Source organism: Heterocephalus glaber, unplaced genomic scaffold (assembly GCF_053883595.1).
Source record: "Heterocephalus glaber isolate CG9 unplaced genomic scaffold, H.glaber_assembly_v1.0 deba00001387, whole genome shotgun sequence".
NCBI lineage: Eukaryota > Metazoa > Chordata > Mammalia > Rodentia > Bathyergidae > Heterocephalus > Heterocephalus glaber.
In genome coordinates, this window is record NW_028258285.1 from 968 (window position 1) to 20223 (window position 19256).

General features: G+C 52.6%; 1 protein-coding gene across 4 annotated transcripts; it reads right to left on the reverse strand.

The window, feature by feature from the left end:
- Window positions 1-1211: 1211 nt before the first annotated feature.
- LOC147828082 (ral-GDS-related protein-like) lies at window positions 1212-14788 on the reverse strand. 4 transcript variants are annotated; one of them, XM_087211173.1, is made up of 7 exons: window positions 14402-14788; window positions 13325-13547; window positions 6878-11441; window positions 6276-6454; window positions 5984-6138; window positions 4912-5134; window positions 1212-3031 (listed from the first exon to the last, which is right to left on the reverse strand). In XM_087211173.1, exons 3-7 carry the CDS (start codon window positions 6979-6981, stop codon window positions 3003-3005), a joined length of 690 nt encoding a protein of 229 aa, XP_087067299.1. In that variant the 5' UTR covers window positions 6982-11441; window positions 13325-13547; window positions 14402-14788; the 3' UTR covers window positions 1212-3002. The 4 variants fall into 4 exon arrangements, 3 of the variants coding, with proteins under 3 accessions (XP_087067299.1, XP_087067298.1, XP_087067297.1); XM_087211172.1 differs by lacking the exon at window positions 1212-3031 and having other exon boundaries at window positions 4460-5134; window positions 14402-14556; window positions 14694-14788; XM_087211171.1 differs by lacking the exon at window positions 1212-3031 and having other exon boundaries at window positions 4460-5134.
- Window positions 14789-19256: the final 4468 nt, after the last annotated feature.

Consider the following 19256-nt stretch of genomic DNA (forward strand, 5'->3'; position numbering starts at 1 on the left):
TCCTATTGTAAAGTACTTGATTTCTTTTTAATGCTAATCTTTGATCCACCAGGCTGTCCATTGCTCCATCTTTACAGGCCTTTCTTATGGGGGGGGGGACTGAAAAGTTTTTAAATGGTCTTTTGCTCCGCATTTTCAGCACAAACCTGGCTCAAAGTAGCAAGCAGCATCCATGCTACAGCCTGATATTTAGGCTACCTTGATATTTTCTCCATCAGATGAATGATTCTTCCACCCTTCGTATCAGTCTCACACAAATCTCAGGACGCGAACACAATACAGTCCTATTTTCTGCTGGAGCACAACACACATGGCCTGGATCCAACTGCCACTGGCATCCTTCTTCTCAACTGAAACCTCCTAAGTCTGGCCTTTCTCATCTGCAACCTCTCTGCACTCCGGTCTTCTGTGCTCGGACCAGAATCTTCCATCAAGCTCAGATTAGAGCATTGTAGGGCTGCTTCTCCAGCTGGCATCTCCAAACCTTTCCAAACTGCTGTGGACCACTTCCACAGGCCTCTGAACCACCTGGTGAGGTACAGTCGCTGCAGTGACCAGCAGACTTCTTGTACCAACATCTGTACCACCCACTTTCTTGTCCCTGAACACAATACTCAGCACTACACATTAAGGGAAGAGAGGTTTGTTTCAGCTCACATTTCAGTTCCTAGTTAGCTAGTTCCAGGATGGCAGGATGGCAGGATGGCATGTCAGAGGTGCACATTGATAGAAATGCTGCTTGCCTGGTGGAGGCCAGGAGGCACCTGGTAAAGTGTGGGCCAGGGAGCAAGATACACCCTCCCAGGTCACACCCGCGCTGACCCACCTCTTCCGACCAGGCCCACATCCTGACACCAAGCCTGGCGTAGCACCCCCATCACCCAGTCACCCTCTGGAAGCCCTCACCTCTGGGTGCAAGGGGCTTGAGGGGGACATCCAGATAGAATCCACGACCTGTAGTTTCCATAAAAGGATGCAATTTCTGATAAGTGATCTAGGAGTGTTATAAGCAATCTATGACATATTTAGAGCATAAAACCTTACAATTTATTGGAGACAATTTTCTTTTCAGTAACGCCCGTTATGATGGACAGAATGGGAGTTAGTACTGATGATGAGTCTTTATTTTACTGTTTTGCCCCAATGCCCTGTTTTGTTTGCAGTAGTAGTTTGGTCCTTGAAGTATTTATAACTGTGGAAAGAGCGCACAGATGGGTTTCTGAACTGTGTTTCTTTCCTCATTTCTCTTTTGGTCACTTGTACCTGCATCAGCAGTAGATATGAATTTCACAGAAGCATTGAATAGTGATAATCAAGAATAGTGTGGCTATCAGGGCTATTTCAGCTTAGGTGATCTCAGCCCGAATCAGGTGTGGATGTCAAGGATGTGTGTACGTGACATGTGTTTCACACCTAAATGTTTGAATTAGAAATGCAACAAAGAATGGAAGCTGGGACTGTATTGGGTGAGGATTTAGGCAACGTAATGTCTGAGGAAGAGGGTGGGATGTGTACGTTTATGGCCAGGGACAGTTGGAACCCTGTAACAGACACTTTTTGTCACGCACAGTTGTAGGAACATCGCAGCTTATTTTGGGAGAACACCTCCACCTTCAACCCAAGACCTCCATTGCGTACATTTGGGAGGGGATTTTGTTTGGATTAAACCCAATGAGGATAGTCATTTCCATGGTTATACGGGTTGGTTTTGAATAAATCCTTTACACAAACCCAATCAGAACAAACGTGAAGAATGTCATTTGAAATGATGGAAATGAGAGCCTTCTCATCTGGGGAAATCATCTGAGAGCTGCTACGGCCCGAGGGAAGCCTGGAATAGAAAAGAGAAGGTATGCCTAAGAACCCAGAAGCGGAGCCAGGTCTGAGGAAGGAGGATAACACAGTGAATGCTGGAAGTTTTTTAATCCTTCCCGAAGTCAGATGTCAGAATTGAACAAACAAACCAGCTTTTCGTTACTTAAGGCTTTCAAATTTATTTCTTACTTTTAGCCTGAAATATGGTTAAATGATATGGGTCCCAAATTCGGCCATAACAGATGAATGAATGAATTACGGGTGACATGATTTAAAAAATCACTTTAAAATTTATTCCAGTTGAAAAGGATGCATATGCTGCTGTTGGGATGGGAGAGCCCAATGCCTGTTGTGCCTACGAGGAAGAAAAGGAGCAAGCTAAAGTGGGCTGACTAAGGCTGAAGAACCTCTGCTAGGACCCTTGCCATGGCTGAAGAGAAAGGCTGAGGCAACGGATGGACACGGGTATGAATGGCCAAAGACTTTTGCCATGGAGACGACCGGGTCCTGAGCAGACAGCAAGCAATATTGTCAGTGTCTTGAGATCAGCAAAGCAGCAGAGGTCTTGGGGCAGAAGGACTGCAGCTTGCAGACTAAGACAGCCCTACGCACCAGTGAGGTCACAATGGGCCGCCCTTGCTAGCTGGGGAAGAAATCCCACGAGGACAGGACGTGACTGGGCGCTGTGTGGTGGCTGAGCAGCAGGGGAGTCAGGCCCTCCCAGAGACCGATCGAGCCTTCCTAGAGCTCGTGGAAGGCTCAGGACCCCACGGGTCTTGCCAGGTCAGGAGCTCTAGTGTGGCTCAGGTGGGCCCACACCCTCAGGCCGAGGTGGGCACAGGTGCGGCCGGGAAGCTGCCGGGGCCTTGTGGAGAGCGTCGGACACAGGCAGAGCCACTCCTGCACCCACACAACGTACTGTTTTTGACCACACACCTGGGGCAGGGGCCTAGACCCGTCCAGGACTCACCGGGGGCTGCCCCACCGCGTCTCCAGAACCTCCCCAAGAGCCAAGGTTGGACCTGCCCCCGAGAGGTGTCACTCACGTGCCGTGCAGGTGTCAAGGGCAGGACCTCGAGGGGAGTGACTTGGTCACCGAGACACGCTTACGGGGCGCACACAAGTTAACCGAGGAGAGGTTTATCTCGGCTCGCACTTGGGAGAGGTTTCAGTCCCTAGTCAGCAGCTCAAAGGCAGCGCGGCATGGCGGAGGGGCCTGGCAGACAGAAAGCAGAGTCCAGGGAGCAGAGGCAGCGAGATGAAGGCTCCCAGGCCCTGAACCAGGCGATTTCTCTCAGCCCAGATCCCACCTCCTGTCAACCCAGGTGTACCACGCCCATGAGGCAATCACCTCCCAGAGGCGGCTTGTGAGTGCGTGAGGCTGTGCGGACAGGTAGCTCTAAACTGTCCCCAAGGGAGAGGGATGGGAGGGCGACTTGGGGGGCAGGAGGAGGGGCACCCATCCCTGCAGGTCAGCTTCCCAAGCTGGAGCTCTCTCCTCCCGGGACCAGAGCAGGCGGGGCGTGCAGTGACACCGAGCGGCCACCGGAGGGCAGCAGAGCCCTGTGCTGAGATCACGCGCTGAGGTTGCCAGGGGCCCCAGCTCTGCCAGGATTGTATGAGGATGCCTAGCATAAAGAGAATATGTTCGTATATTCGTGCTTATTTCTACCACCTTATTCTGTCTTCCTCTCTGTCTTGCTTCCTCTAAGTAGGCTGGAAGCTTTTCGTTATTTCTTCAGAAGTAATTCACCTCACTGTTTCTTTTTCAGAGAGAGAGAGAGAGAGAGAGAGAGAGAGAGAGAGAGAGAGAGAGAAAGTGTTTAGGTCTTGCTCAGTGTCCGAGATCTGAGATTGCTGGGAAGCACCACCACACCTGACTTTTCCTTTTGTCTTGCAGTTAGGAGTGATGTATCTGGTCTCTGGATTTTCCGTAGTGACCTTAGATATCACACCCTGAACTTTTGCTTGTTAAATTTAGGTCTTTAAATTTCTTGATTAACTTTTGTTTGGAAGAGGCTTAGTTTCCAGGAAAACTGAGAGAATGCTGGCCTGGTACAGCTCAGAGCGAGGGCGGGGACCTAGGCTCCCCAGAGGGCAGAGCATCTCCAACAAGCACTCCTTACTCCTCTGCCTAGGAGGACCCTGCCCTTTCCCGGTTATCTGATGGTTTGTTCCCGGGGCCACAGTGACGCCCCGCCGCCGGGATCATTGCCCTGAGGGCTCCGCTGGGCGCCTGAGCTGAGCTCCGCAGTGGCACAGGGGGGTCTCAAGTGAGCTGTTCGCCCGGCCTGGCGCGCTGCCTCCCTGTGGCCCGGGGCCTTCCGCGTCCTGCGACAGGCGCTTCCTTCCTTCTCCCGGAGGCCTCTCAGGGACACGGTGGCTGCGCTGAGCTGACAGGGAGAGTGAATTCTGGGCCGCGCTGGTCCCAGCTTCCTCCCTTCCTGTTCGCCCGCGCTCTGAGCCGCTCTCCTGGCTTCCACACGGTCCTCTGCGTGGCAGTGTCCCCGCTGTCCTGGTCCGGGAGGAGGCCTGTAGGGGGGCCGCCTCTGCTGGGCTTCTGCGCCCCGGAAGCTCCTCGCTCCCCTGGGTGCCGAAGGGCAGAGCACGCGGCGAGCCCGCGCGGTGACCTTGGCCCCTGAGGTGCTGGGTCCCAGGCCCTGCGGGTGGTTCCAGCCCGGCCTGGCCGGTCCCCAGGAAGCACCGGGTCCTGCCTGCGGAGGAGCCCCTTTCCGCCTCGCGGCCACGCGAGTGTGGGCACCGGCGAGCCCGGAGCTGGGGCTAGTTTAGTGCATGGTGATAGGTATGGGTCTAGTTTGAATCTTTGGCAGGTTGAAATCCAGTTGTTCCAGCACCAATTATTAAATAGGCTATCTTTCAGGGAGGAGGATTTTAGTGAAACTCAAAGAAGCTTAGATCACATGACAGCACCCTCCGCACCACATGACCTATGAGTCGAGGTCAGGGTCCCCATGACAAGGAGGCACTAGGGATCATGGAACATCTTAGAAAAGAGCCTACAGTCCCAAGAGCTGACTGACGGAGGAAAAGAGGCAGATTGGAGATGTCCAGAGGAAATTGCCAGCACCCTCTTACCACTTAGCTTGGCCACCCGGATCCAGTGCTCCACCACCCTGGCCCTGTCTCCAGCCCTCGTGCTGGGACCCCCAAAGCAGGAGGTGATGGTGCAGTTGGCCACGTGATTAAAATGTGTGGTAGTGGCCCGAACGGTGGGCGCCAGAGGTTCTTTGCCCTTTTTGTTTCTCTGGGTCCAGATGGAGCCCAGGCAGTCCCAGGGCCCCACATTCTTGAACAGCTCCTGTGGAGGAAGACAGCATCACACGGGCAGAACCCACCCCAGATAGTCGATGGCTTCAGCCATCCACAGGCAGGTGGCCGTGGCCTGAGCTGGAGATCAGGAAGCTGCAGCTATGGACAGAGACTTCTGCAAATAGCTGGTTTTCCTCCACTGCCCACTAGTGATGTCCAACTCATGACCTAGGACCTAGCACTGACGTGAAAATCAGTGGCATTGTCCCCGTGCCCATCCTCCCAAACCTCCAGCACGAGCAGACATCTGAGTCCCGCTCATTCTGAGGTACTGTCTTCTTTCCAACCTCACCTGCCCTCTGCTCCTTTGCCCAGGTCAGTGGCACATTTCCTGGGACAGCTATGACTGGGGGCTCTGTGTGGGTGTCTGCTGTAGAACCCACGAATCTCAAATGCCTACAAAGTGATGAGGCTGGCCAGGTCTCCTGGGATGATGGCAAGGTGACACAGGCTCCTGCCTGCACCTCCGTGCACACCCTCCTCCGCCAGTTGGTCTGACTCCCCGCCCTGTTTCCCAATTGTCCAATCGCAGTTGACATCACAGTCACTGTGTGAAGCGGGCATGGGAGTGCCCTGTCTCTACTGTCGACCTCCACCCAAGGAGAGGAGTGGCTTGGGGCTGAGACACAAGTATAGGTGATGCAGTTGGTAGAAGAAGGAACTTTGATCTGGTAAACTGGGAATGTCAGGACTGAGGAGATCAGTGCGAGAAGGATGGGTGTCCCCCGCCGTCCCCCGCCCCACCCCACCCCACCCCACCCCACAGAGCTCAGCTGCTCACCGCACCCATCAAGGTCAGGTGCTCTGCCAGCAGCTTGCAAGAGAATTCTAAGAGCACCTTCTGCAAGGACCTGTCCTTGTCAGCGGCAGCAGAGAGGCAGGAGTGCTGTGGAGCTGGCTTCTGCTTCTCTCCTGTCTCCAGAGGAGGCTCTCCCTCTGGGGCTGGCTCCGGCTGCAGAGCAGGCCCATGGTGTTCTGGTCGTGGAGCCGGAGCTAGGAGGAGGAAAGCTCAGCAGTGTCAGTCCCTCGCCAGTTCCCTGCGGAGCCTAGAAAAGACATCCTGGCCATTTGGGGGATTCCAATGCCCAACCAAAAGCCATGAAAGCCTTCCGGACTGCTGTGGCCCTCACCATCTGTGTCGGCCTCGTGGGGCTCTAGATATTCCACCTGAGCAAGGGGACGGCACAAGGGAGGCTCCATGTCTGCTCCAGGTGAGTTCACTTGCAAGCCGGCCCTTTTGATCTTGATTTGGGGAATGTCCGGTGGATGGTGCCATTCGGACCAGGTTTCCAAAATGGGAGAGGTGGCGCTGGGGAGAGACGAGTGAGCAGCAGAGTCAGAGGCCCGGGCTTTTCTTCCACCCTGCCTCTCTGAGACAGCGTCGTGTCTTGTGTGGTCCTCTGTGCCTCGGTGTAGAGGAAAGCTGACCCCACCCCAAGCCCTCTGTGACTGTCCTAGCCTTGGCTGACTTTGTCCCACTAGGCTAATGCTAACATGGGTTTCCACTTCACACTGATGATCCTTTCTGAGCGAGGCAGGCACAAAACTCTGTGCACCTGAGCGCTCGGGGCTGGGCTCCAAGCCAAGTTAGTCCAAAACAATCTGTACCCTAGCAGGCCGCCATGTTTGCTGTACCTCCAGCCATGAAGTGGGGGCTGCGGGGTGGTGGGGCGGCGGGACAGAGCTCTGACACCTCACAGCCTGCCCCTGTCCAAGCAGGGCCCTTACATACCCTGAGCGCGAGGGGAAGCACTGCCCATGAGAGGTCACAGCTGGCGCTGACGTCCAGGGTGGGCACTGGGCTGCCTCTCTCACATGTGGGTTCCTCCTGAACATTAGCTGGAAACCTCTGCGGCCAGAGCCGAGCCAAGGTCGGAAAAGGCTCGGATTGCGGTCCTTTCTGTCGTTAGACCTTCAGAAAGCGGGAAAATGGCAACAGCTCGTCCTCCCCTCTTCTCTGTCTCCCTCCAAGGGGTCAGGACGGGAGACAGCTTCAGAAGGGCACCCAGGTTCGCTGGGTTCTAATACCAAGGAAGTGAGGTTGCATCCTCAAAGTTTTGCTACAGTTAGGGTGAGGAAGTGGCTTAGGACCAAGGGGCAAGGTGCACTTTGGGTTGCGGTTTTTGTTGGGATTTAGTTGAGGTTGTGGAGTATATTTAGGCTTCTATTATGGCTGAGGGTGGGAGATTCGGTGTTAGAAAGCAGGCCTGCAGTTTACATTGTTGTTTCTTTTTATTGTGCAGTTCACAATCATTTGAGGAGTGGCTACATGTACATAACAGAGCTTGAGGGGCCGGGGATTTAGCTCAGTGGCACCATGCCTGCCTCACCAGCGCAAGGTCCTGAGTTCAATCCCCGGTACCAAAAGAAAGAAAAACCAAAAATACCAAAACAACAACAACTCATAGTACAGCTTATATATATTACGAGTTTTAGATTTATACACAATTAAGATGGCCACCCAGCTCTTCCATTTCCTGTTACTAATGTCATCCATTAGTCTAGTACATCCTGTACAAGGAGTGAGCAAATATTGATGTATAATTACTAACTAAGGTCCACCTTCACCACTTGCTCTCCACAACAATCTGCAGTCCCGTCCGGGCTGCCACATTGCATTTCATTGTTGCATCCCTCAGACGCCCCTTGACGGATGTTTTCACAATTTTTCCTTGTTTCGTTTGGTATGAGCTGCCAGTTTGGAGTATGACTGAGCTGATATCTTATAGAATGTCCCTCAATTTAAGTTTTCCTGATGTTTCCTTCCTGATTAGATGAGGGTTACATGTTTGGGTGCGTGGCTTTCTGCAGGTGTTCCATGTTCCTGACTGCACCCTCATCCTGGGTTCTCCAGTGCACCTTTGGCTTAACTCTCACAGCTGCATGCACTGCCCTCTCAGGGACACCCAGCCTGGCCTGCCAGGCCTTCTTTGGAAATTTGGGTGGAAGCCTTCCTGACTCAACTCTTGCGTTCTGCATACCTGTGAAAACAGCACCCTGTAGATGACACAAAGTTCTACCACTGGCTCCAAGCAGTCCTCCTTAGGCCTTTGTGCATCATGGCTGCAGAAGCATCCATGGGCCTGGATGGCTGAGCACCATGAACTGGATGAATCCCAGGGAACCTGCCACGGTGGCCCTTCTCAAGCAGGGTGCCCTGGGGCTCTCCTCTCAAAACAAAGTCTTTCCCTTTTGCAACTGTGAGCCTTGGAAAGGTTGGGCCTTGTGGGTTCCTTATATGTCTTCAGGGTATCTTTTCCACTGTCCTATTGTAAAGTACTTGATTTCTTTTTAATGCTAATCTTTGATCCACCAGGCTGTCCATTGCTCCATCTTTACAGGCCTTTCTTTTGGGGGGGGGGGACTGAAAAGTTTTTAAATGGTCTTTTGCTCCTCATTTTCAGCACAAACCTGGCTCAAAGTAGCAAGCAGCATCCATGCTACAGCCTGATATTTAGGCTACCTTGATATTTTCTCCATCAGATGAATGATTCTTCCACCCTTCGTATCAGTCTCACACAAATCTCAGGACGCGAACACAATACAGTCCTATTTTCTGCTGGAGCACAACACACATGGCCTGGATCCAACTGCCACTGGCATCCTTCTTCTCAACTGAAACCTCCTAAGTCTGGCCTTTCTCATCTGCAACCTCTCTGCACTCCGGTCTTCTGTGCTCGGACCAGAATCTTCCATCAAGCTCAGATTAGAGCATTGTAGGGCTGCTTCTCCAGCTGGCATCTCCAAACCTTTCCAAACTGCTGTGGACCACTTCCACAGGCCTCTGAACCACCTGGTGAGGTACAGTCGCTGCAGTGACCAGCAGACTTCTTGTACCAACATCTGTACCACCCACTTTCTTGTCCCTGAACACAATACTCAGCACTACACATTAAGGGAAGAGAGGTTTGTTTCAGCTCACATTTCAGTTCCTAGTTAGCTAGTTCCAGGATGGCAGGATGGCAGGATGGCATGTCAGAGGTGCACATTGATAGAAATGCTGCTTGCCTGGTGGAGGCCAGGAGGCACCTGGTAAAGTGTGGGCCAGGGAGCAAGATACACCCTCCCAGGTCACACCCGCGCTGACCCACCTCTTCCGACCAGGCCCACATCCTGACACCAAGCCTGGCGTAGCACCCCCATCACCCAGTCACCCTCTGGAAGCCCTCACCTCTGGGTGCAAGGGGCTTGAGGGGGACATCCAGATAGAATCCACGACCTGTAGTTTCCATAAAAGGATGCAATTTCTGATAAGTGATCTAGGAGTGTTATAAGCAATCTATGACATATTTAGAGCATAAAACCTTACAATTTATTGGAGACAATTTTCTTTTCAGTAACGCCCGTTATGATGGACAGAATGGGAGTTAGTACTGATGATGAGTCTTTATTTTACTGTTTTGCCCCAATGCCCTGTTTTGTTTGCAGTAGTAGTTTGGTCCTTGAAGTATTTATAACTGTGGAAAGAGTGCACAGATGGGTTTCTGAACTGTGTTTCTTTCCTCATTTCTCTTTTGGTCACTTGTACCTGCATCAGCAGTAGATATGAATTTCACAGAAGCATTGAATAGTGATAATCAAGAATAGTGTGGCTATCAGGGCTATTTCAGCTTAGGTGATCTCAGCCCGAATCAGGTGTGGATGTCAAGGATGTGTGTACGTGACATGTGTTTCACACCTAAATGTTTGAATTAGAAATGCAACAAAGAATGGAAGCTGGGACTGTATTGGGTGAGGATTTAGGCAACGTAATGTCTGAGGAAGAGGGTGGGATGTGTACGTTTATGGCCAGGGACAGTTGGAACCCTGTAACAGACACTTTTTGTCACGCACAGTTGTAGGAACATCGCAGCTTATTTTGGGAGAACACCTCCACCTTCAACCCAAGACCTCCATTGCGTACATTTGGGAGGGGATTTTGTTTGGATTAAACCCAATGAGGATAGTCATTTCCATGGTTATACGGGTTGGTTTTGAATAAATCCTTTACACAAACCCAATCAGAACAAACGTGAAGAATGTCATTTGAAATGATGGAAATGAGAGCCTTCTCATCTGGGGAAATCATCTGAGAGCTGCTACGGCCCGAGGGAAGCCTGGAATAGAAAAGAGAAGGTATGCCTAAGAACCCAGAAGCGGAGCCAGGTCTGAGGAAGGAGGATAACACAGTGAATGCTGGAAGTTTTTTAATCCTTCCCGAAGTCAGATGTCAGAATTGAACAAACAAACCAGCTTTTCGTTACTTAAGGCTTTCAAATTTATTTCTTACTTTTAGCCTGAAATATGGTTAAATGATATGGGTCCCAAATTCGGCCATAACAGATGAATGAATGAATTACGGGTGACATGATTTAAAAAATCACTTTAAAATTTATTCCAGTTGAAAAGGATGCATATGCTGCTGTTGGGATGGGAGAGCCCAATGCCTGTTGTGCCTACGAGGAAGAAAAGGAGCAAGCTAAAGTGGGCTGACTAAGGCTGAAGAACCTCTGCTAGGACCCTTGCCATGGCTGAAGAGAAAGGCTGAGGCAACGGATGGACACGGGTATGAATGGCCAAAGACTTTTGCCATGGAGACGACCGGGTCCTGAGCAGACAGCAAGCAATATTGTCAGTGTCTTGAGATCAGCAAAGCAGCAGAGGTCTTGGGGCAGAAGGACTGCAGCTTGCAGACTAAGACAGCCCTACGCACCAGTGAGGTCACAATGGGCCGCCCTTGCTAGCTGGGGAAGAAATCCCACGAGGACAGGACGTGACTGGGCGCTGTGTGGTGGCTGAGCAGCAGGGGAGTCAGGCCCTCCCAGAGACCGATCGAGCCTTCCTAGAGCTCGTGGAAGGCTCAGGACCCCACGGGTCTTGCCAGGTCAGGAGCTCTAGTGTGGCTCAGGTGGGCCCACACCCTCAGGCCGAGGTGGGCACAGGTGCGGCCGGGAAGCTGCCGGGGCCTTGTGGAGAGCGTCGGACACAGGCAGAGCCACTCCTGCACCCACACAACGTACTGTTTTTGACCACACACCTGGGGCAGGGGCCTAGACCCGTCCAGGACTCACCGGGGGCTGCCCCACCGCGTCTCCAGAACCTCCCCAAGAGCCAAGGTTGGACCTGCCCCCGAGAGGTGTCACTCACGTGCCGTGCAGGTGTCAAGGGCAGGACCTCGAGGGGAGTGACTTGGTCACCGAGACACGCTTACGGGGCGCACACAAGTTAACCGAGGAGAGGTTTATCTCGGCTCGCACTTGGGAGAGGTTTCAGTCCCTAGTCAGCAGCTCAAAGGCAGCGCGGCATGGCGGAGGGGCCTGGCAGACAGAAAGCAGAGTCCAGGGAGCAGAGGCAGCGAGATGAAGGCTCCCAGGCCCTGAACCAGGCGATTTCTCTCAGCCCAGATCCCACCTCCTGTCAACCCAGGTGTACCACGCCCATGAGGCAATCACCTCCCAGAGGCGGCTTGTGAGTGCGTGAGGCTGTGCGGACAGGTAGCTCTAAACTGTCCCCAAGGGAGAGGGATGGGAGGGCGACTTGGGGGCAGGAGGAGGGGCACCCATCCCTGCAGGTCAGCTTCCCAAGCTGGAGCTCTCTCCTCCGGGACCAGAGCAGGCGGGGCGTGCAGTGACACCGAGCGGCCACCGGAGGGCAGCAGAGCCCTGTGCTGAGATCACGCGCTGAGGTTGCCAGGGGCCCCAGCTCTGCCAGGATTGTATGAGGATGCCTAGCATAAAGAGAATATGTTCGTATATTCGTGCTTATTTCTACCACCTTATTCTGTCTTCCTCTCTGTCTTGCTTCCTCTAAGTAGGCTGGAAGCTTTTCGTTATTTCTTCAGAAGTAATTCACCTCACTGTTTCTTTTTCAGAGAGAGAGAGAGAGAGAGAGAGAGAGAGAGAGAGAGAGAGAGAGAGAGAAAGTGTTTAGGTCTTGCTCAGTGTCCGAGATCTGAGATTGCTGGGAAGCACCACCACACCTGACTTTTCCTTTTGTCTTGCAGTTAGGAGTGATGTATCTGGTCTCTGGATTTTCCGTAGTGACCTTAGATATCACACCCTGAACTTTTGCTTGTTAAATTTAGGTCTTTAAATTTCTTGATTAACTTTTGTTTGGAAGAGGCTTAGTTTCCAGGAAAACTGAGAGAATGCTGGCCTGGTACAGCTCAGAGCGAGGGCGGGGACCTAGGCTCCCCAGAGGGCAGAGCATCTCCAACAAGCACTCCTTACTCCTCTGCCTAGGAGGACCCTGCCCTTTCCCGGTTATCTGATGGTTTGTTCCCGGGGCCACAGTGACGCCCCGCCGCCGGGATCATTGCCCTGAGGGCTCCGCTGGGCGCCTGAGCTGAGCTCCGCAGTGGCACAGGGGGGTCTCAAGTGAGCTGTTCGCCCGGCCTGGCGCGCTGCCTCCCTGTGGCCCGGGGCCTTCCGCGTCCTGCGACAGGCGCTTCCTTCCTTCTCCCGGAGGCCTCTCAGGGACACCGGTGGCTGCGCTGAGCTGACAGGGAGAGTGAATTCTGGGCCGCGCTGGTCCCAGCTTCCTCCCTTCCTGTTCGCCCGCGCTCTGAGCCGCTCTCCTGGCTTCCACACGGTCCTCTGCGTGGCAGTGTCCCCGCTGTCCTGGTCCGGGAGGAGGCCTGTAGGGGGGCCGCCTCTGCTGGGCTTCTGCGCCCCGGAAGCTCCTCGCTCCCCTGGGTGCCGAAGGGCAGAGCACGCGGCGAGCCCGCGCGGTGACCTTGGCCCCTGAGGTGCTGGGTCCCAGGCCCTGCGGGTGGTTCCAGCCCGGCCTGGCCGGTCCCCAGGAAGCACCGGGTCCTGCCTGCGGAGGAGCCCCTTTCCGCCTCGCGGCCACGCGAGTGTGGGCACCGGCGAGCCCGGAGCTGGGGCTAGTTTAGTGCATGGTGATAGGTATGGGTCTAGTTTGAATCTTTGGCAGGTTGAAATCCAGTTGTTCCAGCACCAATTATTAAATAGGCTATCTTTCAGGGAGGAGGATTTTAGTGAAACTCAAAGAAGCTTAGATCACATGACAGCACCCTCCGCACCACATGACCTATGAGTCGAGGTCAGGGTCCCCATGACAAGGAGGCACTAGGGATCATGGAACATCTTAGAAAAGAGCCTACAGTCCCAAGAGCTGACTGACGGAGGAAAAGAGGCAGATTGGAGATGTCCAGAGGAAATTGCCAGCACCCTCTTACCACTTAGCTTGGCCACCCGGATCCAGTGCTCCACCACCCTGGCCCTGTCTCCAGCCCTCGTGCTGGGACCCCCAAAGCAGGAGGTGATGGTGCAGTTGGCCACGTGATTAAAATGTGTGGTAGTGGCCCGAACGGTGGGCGCCAGAGGTTCTTTGCCCTTTTTGTTTCTCTGGGTCCAGATGGAGCCCAGGCAGTCCCAGGGCCCCACATTCTTGAACAGCTCCTGTGGAGGAAGACAGCATCACACGGGCAGAACCCACCCCAGATAGTCGATGGCTTCAGCCATCCACAGGCAGGTGGCCGTGGCCTGAGCTGGAGATCAGGAAGCTGCAGCTATGGACAGAGACTTCTGCAAATAGCTGGTTTTCCTCCACTGCCCACTAGTGATGTCCAACTCATGACCTAGGACCTAGCACTGACGTGAAAATCAGTGGCATTGTCCCCGTGCCCATCCTCCCAAACCTCCAGCACGAGCAGACATCTGAGTCCCGCTCATTCTGAGGTACTGTCTTCTTTCCAACCTCACCTGCCCTCTGCTCCTTTGCCCAGGTCAGTGGCACATTTCCTGGGACAGCTATGACTGGGGGCTCTGTGTGGGTGTCTGCTGTAGAACCCACGAATCTCAAATGCCTACAAAGTGATGAGGCTGGCCAGGTCTCCTGGGATGATGGCAAGGTGACACAGGCTCCTGCCTGCACCTCGGTGCACACCCTCCTCCGCCAGTTGGTCTGACTCCCCGCCCTGTTTCCCAATTGTCCAATCGCAGTTGACATCACAGTCACTGTGTGAAGCGGGCATGGGAGTGCCCTGTCTCTACTGTCGACCTCCACCCAAGGAGAGGAGTGGCTTGGGGCTGAGACACAAGTATAGGTGATGCAGTTGGTAGAAGAAGGAACTTTGATCTGGTAAACTGGGAATGTCAGGACTGAGGAGATCAGTGCGAGAAGGATGGGTGTCCCCCGCCGTCCCCCGCCCCACCCCACCCCACCCCACCCCACCCCACAGAGCTCAGCTGCTCACCGCACCCATCAAGGTCAGCTGCTCTGCCAGCAGCTTGCGAGAGAATTCTAAGAGCACCTTCTGCAAGGACCTGTCCTTGTCAGCGGCAGCAGAGAGGCAGGAGTGCTGTGGAGCTGGCTTCTGCTTCTCTCCTGTCTCCAGAGGAGGCTCTCCCTCTGGGGCTGGCTCCGGCTGCAGAGCAGGCCCATGGTGTTCTGGTCGTGGAGCCGGAGCTAGGAGGAGGAAAGCTCAGCAGTGTCAGTCCCTCGCCAGTTCCCTGCGGAGCCTAGAAAAGACATCCTGGCCATTTGGGGGATTCCAATGCCCAACCAAAAGCCATGAAAGCCTTCCGGACTGCTGTGGCCCTCACCATCTGTGTCGGCCTCGTGGGGCTCTAGATATTCCACCTGAGCAAGGGGACGGCACAAGGGAGGCTCCATGTCTGCTCCAGGTGAGTTCACTTGCAAGCCGCCCTTTTGATCTTGATTTGGGGAATGTCCGGTGGATGGTGCCATTCGGACCAGGTTTCCAAAATGGGAGAGGTGGCGCTGGGGAGAGACGAGTGAGCAGCAGAGTCAGAGGCCCGGGCTTTTCTTCCACCCTGCCTCTCTGAGACAGCGTCGTGTCTTGTGTGGTCCTCTGTGCCTCGGTGTAGAGGAAAGCTGACCCCACCCCAAGCCCTCTGTGACTGTCCTAGCCTTGGCTGACTTTGTCCCACTAGGCTAATGCTAACATGGGTTTCCACTTCACACTGATGATCCTTTCTGAGCGAGGCAGGCACAAAACTCTGTGCACCTGAGCGCTCGGGGCTGGGCTTCAAGCCAAGTTAGTCCAAAACAATCTGTACCCTAGCAGGCCGCCATGTTTGCTGTACCTCCAGCCATGAAGTGGGGGCTGCGGGGTGGTGGGGCGGCGGGACAGAGCTCTGACACCTCACAGCCTGCCCCTGTCCAAGCAGGGCCCTTACATACCCTGAGCGCGAGGGGAAGCACTGCCCATGAGAGGTCACAGCTGGCGCTGACGTCCAGGGTGGGCACTGGGCTGCCTCTCTCACATGTGGGTTCCTCCTGAACATTAGCTGGAAACCTCTGCGGCCAGAGCCGAGCCAAGGTCGGAAAAGGCTCGGATTGCGGTCCTTTCTGTCGTTAGACCTTCAGAAAGCGGGAAAATGGCAACAGCTCGTCCTCCCCTCTTCTCTGTCTCCCTCCAAGGGGTCAGGACGGGAGACAGCTTCAGAAGGGCACCCAGGTTCGCTGGGTTCTAATACCAAGGAAGTGAGGTTGCATCCTCAAAGTTTTGCTACAGTTAGGGTGAGGAAGTGGCTTAGGACCAAGGGGCAAGGTGCACTTTGGGTTGCGGTTTTTGTTGGGATTTAGTTGAGGTGTGGAGTATATTTAGGCTTCTATTATGGCTGAGGGTGGGAGATTCGGTGTTAGAAAGCAGGCCTGCAGTTTACATTGTTGTTTCTTTTTATTGTGCAGTTCACAATCATTTGAGGAGTGGCTACATGTACATAACAGAGCTTGAGGGCCGGGGATTTAGCTCAGTGGCACCATGCCTGCCTCACCAGCGCAAGGTCCTGAGTTCAATCCCCGGTACCAAAAGAAAGAAAAACCAAAAATACCAAAACAACAACAACTCATAGTACAGCTTATATATATTACGAGTTTTAGATTTATACACAATTAAGATGGCCACCCAGCTCTTCCATTTCCTGTTACTAATGTCATCCATTAGTCTAGTACATCCTGTACAAGGAGTGAGCAAATATTGATGTATAATTACTAACTAAGGTCCACCTTCACCACTTGCTCTCCACAACAATCTGCAGTCCCGTCCGGGCTGCCACATTGCATTTCATTGTTGCATCCCTCAGACGCCCCTTGACGGATGTTTTCACAATTTTTCCTTGTTTTCGTTTGGTATGAGCTGCCAGTTTGGAGTATGACTGAGCTGATATCTTATAGAATGTCCCTCAATTTAAGTTTTCCTGATGTTTCCTTCCTGATTAGATGAGGGTTACATGTTTGGGTGCGTGGCTTTCTGCAGGTGTTCCATGTTCCTGACTGCACCCTCATCCTGGGTTCTCCAGTGCACCTTTGGCTTAACTCTCACAGCTGCATGCACTGCCCTCTCAGGGACACCCAGCCTGGCCTGCCAGGCCTTCTTTGGAAATTTGGGTGGAAGCCTTCCTGACTCAACTCTTGCGTTCTGCATACCTGTGAAAACAGCACCCTGTAGATGACACAAAGTTCTACCACTGGCTCCAAGCAGTCCTCCTTAGGCCTTTGTGCATCATGGCTGCAGAAGCATCCATGGGCCTGGATGGCTGAGCACCATGAACTGGAATGAATCCCAGGGACCTGCCACGGTGGCCCTTCTCAAGCAGGGTGCCCTGGGGCTCTCCTCTCAAAACAAAGTCTTTCCCTTTTGCAACTGTGAGCCTTGGAAAGGTTGGGCCTTGTGGGTTCCTTATATGTCTTCAGGTATCTTTTCCACTGTCCTATTGTAAAGTACTTGATTTCTTTTTAATGCTAATCTTTGATCCACCAGGCTGTCCATTGCTCCATCTTTACAGGCCTTTCTTTATGGGGGGGGGACTGAAAAGTTTTTAAATGGTCTTTTGCTCCTCATTTTCAGCACAAACCTGGCTCAAAGTAGCAAGCAGCATCCATGCTACAGCCTGATATTTAGGCTACCTTGATATTTTCTCCATCAGATGAATGATTCTTCCACCCTTCGTATCAGTCTCACACAAATCTCAGGACGCGAACACAATACAGTACAGTCCTATTTTCTGCTGGAGCACAACACACATGGCCTGGATCCAACTGCCACTGGCATCCTTCTTCTCAACTGAAACCTCCTAAGTCTGGCCTTTCTCATCTGCAACCTCTCTGCACTCCGGTCTTCTGTGCTCGGACCAGAATCTTCCATCAAGCTCAGATTAGAGCATTGTAGGGCTGCTTCTCCAGCTGGCATCTCCAAACCTTTCCAAACTGCTGTGGACCACTTCCACAGGCCTCTGAACCACCTGGTGAGGTACAGTCGCTGCAGTGACCAGCAGACTTCTTGTACCAACATCTGTACCACCCACTTTCTTGTCCCTGAACACAATACTCAGCACTACACATTAAGGGAAGAGAGGTTTGTTTCAGCTCACATTTCAGTTCCTAGTTAGCTAGTTCCAGGATGGCAGGATGGCAGGATGGCATGTCAGAGGTGCACATTGATAGAAATGCTGCTTGCCTGGTGGAGGCCAGGAGGCACCTGGTAAAGTGTGGGCCAGGGAGCAAGATACACCCTCCCAGGTCACACCCGCGCTGACCCACCTCTTCCGACCAGGCCCACATCCTGACACCAAGCCTGGCGTAGCACCCCCATCACCCAGTCACCCTCTGGAAGCCCTCACCTCTGGGTGCAAGGGGCTTGAGGGGACATCCAGATAGAATCCACGACCTGTAGTTTCCATAAAAGGATGCAATTTCTGATAAGTGATCTAGGAGTGTTATAAGCAATCTATGACATATTTAGAGCATAAAACCTTACAATTTATTGGAGACAATTTTCTTTTCAGTAACGCCCGTTATGATGGACAGAATGGGAGTTAGTACTGATGATGAGTCTTTATTTTACTGTTTTGCCCCAATGCCCTGTTTTGTTTGCAGTAGTAGTTTGGTCCTTGAAGTATTTATAACTGTGGAAAGAGCGCACAGATGGGTTTCTGAACTGTGTTTCTTTCCTCATTTCTCTTTTGGTCACTTGTACCTGCATCAGCAGTAGATATGAATTTCACAGAAGCATTGAATAGTGATAATCAAGAATAGTGTGGCTATCAGGGCTATTTCAGCTTAGGTGATCTCAGCCCGAATCAGGTGTGGATGTCAAGGATGTGTGTACGTGACATGTGTTTCACACCTAAATGTTTGAATTAGAAATGCAACAAAGAATGGAAGCTGGGACTGTATTGGGTGAGGATTTAGGCAACGTAATGTCTGAGGAAGAGGGTGGGATGTGTACGTTTATGGCCAGGGACAGTTGGAACCCTGTAACAGACACTTTTTGTCACGCACAGTTGTAGGAACATCGCAGCTTATTTTGGGAGAACACCTCCACCTTCAACCCAAGACCTCCATTGCGTACATTTGGGAGGGGATTTTGTTTGGATTAAACCCAATGAGGATAGTCATTTCCATGGTTATACGGGTTGGTTTTGAATAAATCCTTTACACAAACCCAATCAGAACAAACGTGAAGAATGTCATTTGAAATGATGGAAATGAGAGCCTTCTCATCTGGGGAAATCATCTGAGAGCTGCTACGGCCCGAGGGAAGCCTGGAATAGAAAAGAGAAGGTATGCCTAAGAACCCAGAAGCGGAGCCAGGTCTGAGGAAGGAGGATAACACAGTGAATGCTGGAAGTTTTTTAATCCTTCCCGAAGTCAGATGTCAGAATTGAACAAACAAACCAGCTTTTCGTTACTTAAGGCTTTCAAATTTATTTCTTACTTTTAGCCTGAAATATGGTTAAATGATATGGGTCCCAAATTCGGCCATAACAGATGAATGAATGAATTACGGGTGACATGATTTAAAAAATCACTTTAAAATTTATTCCAGTTGAAAAGGATGCATATGCTGCTGTTGGGATGGGAGAGCCCAATGCCTGTTGTGCCTACGAGGAAGAAAAGGAGCAAGCTAAAGTGGGCTGACTAAGGCTGAAGAACCTCTGCTAGGACCCTTGCCATGGCTGAAGAGAAAGGCTGAGGCAACGGATGGACACGGGTATGAATGGCCAAAGACTTTTGCCATGGAGACGACCGGGTCCTGAGCAGACAGCAAGCAATATTGTCAGTGTCTTGAGATCAGCAAAGCAGCAGAGGTCTTGGGGCAGAAGGACTGCAGCTTGCAGACTAAGACAGCCCTACGCACC